Source organism: Mus pahari, unplaced genomic scaffold (genome assembly GCF_900095145.1).
Source record: "Mus pahari unplaced genomic scaffold, PAHARI_EIJ_v1.1 scaffold_15060_1, whole genome shotgun sequence".
Taxonomy (NCBI): domain Eukaryota; kingdom Metazoa; phylum Chordata; class Mammalia; order Rodentia; family Muridae; genus Mus; species Mus pahari.
In genome coordinates this window covers 1-5,869 of record NW_018392779.1, presented here as the reverse complement: position 1 = coordinate 5,869, position 5,869 = coordinate 1, and the positions used below count along the sequence as shown (strand labels likewise).

Here is a 5,869-nt window from a genome sequence, read left to right as displayed (position 1 = left end):
TGGGGATTCCTGGTTGTACTACAAGTGACTAGCTTTCCACTCTAAAGCAGAACTCTCAACATGGGGAAGGGTTTGAATAAGTTGTGTTTCTACACAACTAGGACCTCCATTCCACAAGCTTTGAGATGAAGCCTTGGTTATCAACCCCCGATGTGGTCTGATGCATAAGGTTAAGAAGATTGTACCCTTTTGCTTCTCCAAGTCCAAATAAGTGAGGAAAGGAAAAGAGGGTGTGAGACAGGGAATCCCAAACCCATAATTGAGCTCAGATCCTGAAGAGCTATTGTCCACTGAGCAGGTACCCACCTTATTTGATTCTACAAGAGGAAGTACAGNGTATACACAGTGAGTCCAGGCTCTCTGACTCAGTCATACTGGTTTAGGTCTGCATAGTTTCCACTGGCAGCAATGGTATACTGAACGAGCTTCCTGGAGGCATATGAAAATGTCTGTTGTGCTACTATAGCTTCACAACAGCCTACCAGATATGAGCAAACCATTAATAGATTGGAGATAAGATGTCTGATGAGGCCTGGGCTGATGTTGACAACTGATAGACAGACAGACAGATAGCAGCATCACAGCATCATAAGATAAGCATCCAAGACATGTGTGAGAGACCTTACCCAAACCACAAAAGCTTCTCTTAAATCTGATCATCATTGCCTAACATATTAGGACCTGATGCAATTCCTTACAGAGTGGGCAGCCACTTTAGAGCCTGCCCATATGTGAATACTGCACATCCCTGAGATTCCCACTCCTGCCTCTGCTTTTTGGATCCCTCAGGGAAAGACTGTGCCATCTTCCATGTGCCATTCCTAATGAAAGTTGAAGATATCCACCAAGTTCATCCTATTCTCCTCCTCCCAATCCCCTGCCTGCTCTCTCCCTTCCTTCCCCAGCAGTTTCAGTATTTCTAGAGATTGAGGCACCTTTTCCTGTTATTGTGCATGTTTAGATTCCCTTTGAAGAGCAAGATTCCCAAAAGACTATAGGTGTGGATCACTGTTATGTCCCAACTAATTAGGACCCCATGGCATGGGCTTAGAGCTGAAGGGCTCCATTCATTCCCCTAATCCCCAATGTGGTCTTCCACACAAGGCAATGTAAAATACAGCATGAAAGGAGTTTGAGGGCAAAAGGGAGGCATGAAAATGCTTTAAATACAATACTTCTGCATGAAAATTATAAAACCAAACATTTTATACTTAAATAATTGTCTCTTGAAAAGATGAAGATGTCTCTGGTTATTTCATATATTTGCACAGGCATCTACAATTGTCCAAAAGAAACAGGGAGTCAATAAGCATAGTTTTGGTTTCAACAAGTTATTATGGTTATAGATTAGGTGTTCTTTTCCTAGAAGTTGGAAGATGTTTTTATTTTGGGTTTGTGTTTCTGTACATCACTGTTTCCATGACACCATCAAGTAGGATTATATTATTCCAAACATCCACACTCTTTTGTGTTGGATACTACTTAGGCAGCCATCCTGTGTGGACATTTTTTTTCACAGCCTGCTTTCCTTTCAAATACCTATGGAAGATTTTCTCTCTTATAAATGAATAAGAAAGATCCAAAAACCTGACTTAGGAAGAGAAAACTGTGTATATGAAAGAACACTGACCATGGATACTTCTCTAAAGTCAATATTCTTAGATTTTTTTCTCTACTTTGAGACAAAAGTGTGTCTTCCCAAGGTGCCACCTCCTGCACTCCAAGTCCAATAAGCATGATACCATGAGGGTGACATGATAGTGGTCCCTGCAATAGATGTTACTGACCCTAATGATGCATGTTGATGTATTCTCCAGATTGATAGGTGCAACAGATGTGTCATTTCCAGCAACAATAAAACAATAAAATGAAACCAAGAGCAACTTTCGCTATGGTCCCCACCCAGTTAAGTTTACAATAATCCACTGTAGTTCTCCAAGATGCAAATAGATGTCCAGAAGGGAGATATAGCAGGGATTATCTTGCCTGCACAATTCAATAATGCATTATTTGCACCGACTCTGGAGAACTCCACATATACTAAGGCCCTGGTTTACTTTTTCGTAAAAAGACACAGTTGTGAATTTTCCACTAGCTTCTGTCATAATGTCACTTCCGGAATCATAAAACCACTGAGGGGATGAGGCCAATTGATAACTCTGTCCGTCCCACCTTTTCATTCATGAGCTTCAAATTGAGAATGTTCATTTGGGACACTGTGTGTAGACCATCTCAAGGCCAGGTTCACCTAATTGGGGCCGCATAGAAGAATTTGGTTTCTTTACAAAGTATTATCAGGTAAGATCCAATGCACAGTAATAGAAAACGTTAGTATATATTTTACTCTAATCCATATCATTCTGCTTAGATAGTCCCTTGTAGCTCTGAGGAAGCAAAGGAAGGAAATACAGAAGGATGGAGTTGGAGNCAGAACTGTCCTCAAGGGCAGACAGTCTCTGTCATGCGAAGAGGTCTGAGCTGTTTGCTCCAAGCCTGGGAACTAGCTGAGGCTTCATAAGATAGTTAATACCTCTTTTTACCAGACCTTGAATTTTTCTGCAAAATTCCATGATTCTAGAACATCAAGTCCAATTATATGGTTCATTGAGATGCATAGTCTTTGAGTCTGAACAAGTGTTTGTGTGGGCTACTACATTAATCTACCTGCTTGATATCTTTTTCTGTAAAATTCATCACAATAAAATAGTTTTTATCTGTTAAAACAAGTTTAAATTCTTACTTTGAACCAAAAATAATGTCCAAACCCATCATATTAATTGACCATGTTCTTGAGTACTTAGACACAATGAGCCAGCCTCTCTCTCTATACTGCCTGCTCGGTTACCCAAAGCCATGTCTTACATTGCAGATACCAAAGACCTTTTATTCTGTGATACCCTGAAAGTCCACTGAGTTCTCCCTAAATATGTATTGCAATGTTTTTAGAAGAAGCTGTCAGTATGATTAAATCAGGACATTCACTTACAGCAGCTTTTCTCAACCTGTGGGTCAGATGGGTCAATTATCAGATATCCAGCACATTATATATTTTACATTAAAATTCATAAAACTGTACCAAAATTATACTTATAAAGTGTCAATGAAATAATTTTGTGGCTGGGGTCATCACAATATGAGAAACTGTATTAAAGGGTCACACCATCAGGAAGGTTGGGAGCCACTGCCTTAATTAAGGTGTTTGTCATGCCCTACATGCTATGTATTCAATACACTCTCCCCATAACTTCATCCTTCACTGCCTCATTCTGTCATCTACTTATTTGAATAAAGATGAGATGCCCTAGCACTGGTCAACCCAAACAATGGCCCTCAGGCTAAATCAGCCCACCACCAGTTTTTGTAAATAAAATGTACTTCCTCTCCCCCGTGTGCTCATACACTATAGATGCCTGTGTTTGTGCTTCAGCAACTGAGGTAAGACTTCACACATATGCAGCATGGGTCTCAAAGCTGACAATAATACCTGGATGCTTAGAAGAACAGTTCCATGATCCCTGATCAAGGTCCAACTCCCTTTGTGTTGCTGTCCTGCCTCCTGGGAGCCACTTTGAAGGATGCAATTGACACCTTATCATGGGATACAGGAGTCTCAGAATCTGGCCACAGATTCAACACCACCAGAGAGCAGAGTCATGAGAATTTCTGATAAGGAAAGTAGAGCTTGTCCAAGCCAGATCTGTGGTTCCCAGCCCTGCCTTTCTCCCACGTTGGCGCTATAAAAGCAGGAACCAGGACAGGAACACCCTAGAAGCTCACTAAGGCCTCAACACTGGCAAAATGCAGGCTCTACTATTCCTGGTGGTACTTCTCTTGCCTTCTGGTGCTGGAGCTGGTGAGTTTGTCTTCATCTCCCTAACTTCTGAGTTTTCAGTAACCAACCTTAACCTCTTAGCTTTGACAACAGAGACCCTAATATGAAGAAGTTTACTAAACTAACACAGTCCAGGGGAAATCTGTATGTCAAGAAATTGAAAAACTAATTCCCTTTTAGAATGTTTCCTCAAGTTACTCTCTGTTCTGATAGGCAGCTCGTCTCTGGCCTTCCTTTAGTGTTGAGGCAGATGGTATGAGGATGTGGAGAAAAGTCTAATGAAGTAGAAAGTCAGAAACATGAATGGGCATTGTGTTCTGAATGAAGGCTGATGGTGAACATGAGACCTAGTGAGAAATTTAGACCAAAGGGCATGTGGAGGGGCCTGTTCCCCATGTAAGGTGAGTGGGCTTGGAGCAGTTGCTCAGCTTTACCTCATCTTCCCTTGCTGGTGCTGTGCTGGGGTGTTCTACAAGTTTGTGACCAGGGTCTGGGGGTTCTTTGTTACAGAGGAGATTATTGGTGGTGTTGAGGCTAAACCACACTCCCGCCCATACATGGCCCATTTGAAGTTCATCAATGAGAAAGGTTCGATGGAGAGGTGTGGTGGGTTTCTCATAGACCCCCAATTTGTGATGACTGCTGCACACTGTAGAGGAAGGTAAGAGGCTTCTCTTTCTGTGAGGAAATGCAGGAGGCAGAGTCCCAGAGCAGCAGAGGCCTGAGAAAGTTTCAAGATGGGCTCTCCTTACACAGAGAGGAAAAGGGAGCACAGGGCCATGCACGGGACCATCTCATGTGTGATCTTCGTATTCAGAGGTCAGAGCTTTAAGCAGGGCTCTAAAAGGAGGAAAACTGCAGCTCTGGCTTTGCTGGTGTCACCAGAGCTCATATATGGTGTGGGGTGTAAGTCATTGTAGAGTGTTTATTTGACATGTGCAAAGGCATGGGGTTCAATCCAAATACTGGGTGTGGGGTGTCACCAGGGGTCCCAATCCTGTGTTTTCTGAGCTTCGTCCTTCTGGCAAGGCTGTGGTCCTAGGAGCTCCATCTCTAGACTCACTCATAATGCACTGGGACAGAACCTAGACCCTGGTGCCCTTCTCCTGGGAAGGAGTCCCCCTCCTAAGAGCAGCACGCTTCACTGCTTCTTTCTCTGTCAACAGAGAAATCACGGTCACCCTTGGCGCTCATAACATAAACAAGAAAGAATCCACACAGCAGACAATAAAAACTGAAAAACAAATCGTTCACCCAAGGTTCCAAAAGGATTCGGGTGTCAATGACATCATGTTACTGAAGGTGCCGTTATTTTTTTTATTGCACTGCTTAAGTCTCCCATTCTTAATCCTCCTCCAGGCTCAGGCCTTCAAATTTTTTCCTCTCCAAATCATTTCCTCTGAAGCCACTACTGAATTTCCAAGTGGAATGGCCCCTTGTCCAAGCATCCTTCACTACTTTGGTATCTCTTCTATTCTTCCACCAACAGCTACAAAAGAAAGCTGAGTTGACTCCTGCTGTGAATGTAATTCCCCTGCCTGGTCCCTCTGACATTCTCAAGCCTGGGAAGATGTGCTGGGCAGCTGGATGGGGGCAAACTGGAGTGAATAAACCTCCATCAGATACCCTGAGAGAGGCTGAACTGAGAATCATGGATAAAGAGGCCTGTAAAGTACATAAGGATTACGATGATCATCTCCAACTCTGCGTGGGCAGTCCTTCAACATCAAAATCTATATACAAAGTGAGTACACACCTGCTTTTCCTCCCACTTCAGACAACAGCATCAGAGGAGGAAGTGTGTCAAACAGCTCCCCATGGCAGTGACTGATGCCTGTGTTCTTAAGCTTCTAGCTCTGTGACTTTGGGAAGTGAAATCTATATTCTGTTTCATCTCCCTGTTCTCAAGCCCTTCCTACAACGTTCTCATGAGGCTAGATATGAGACAGGAAGGGNGTACAGGGAGACATGTTAGCAATGGGGTAAGGCCAGTGAGGGGTGGGGGGAATCAATCATTAACTCCCTAACTTAGGAATA

At 43.0% G+C, this 5,869-nt stretch overlaps 1 protein-coding gene across 1 annotated transcript; it reads left to right on the top strand.

Moving 5' to 3' along the window:
• Window positions 1-3,767: 3,767 nt before the first annotated feature.
• On the top strand, window positions 3,768-5,576 carry LOC110315169 (mast cell protease 2-like; the record flags this gene model as incomplete). Its single annotated transcript, XM_021189298.1, has 4 exons — window positions 3,768-3,853; window positions 4,343-4,493; window positions 4,999-5,134; window positions 5,322-5,576. Coding segments are annotated over exons 1-4 (597 nt in total), but the record flags the coding sequence as incomplete, so codon positions are not given.
• Between the last annotated feature and the right edge of the window lie 293 nt (window positions 5,577-5,869).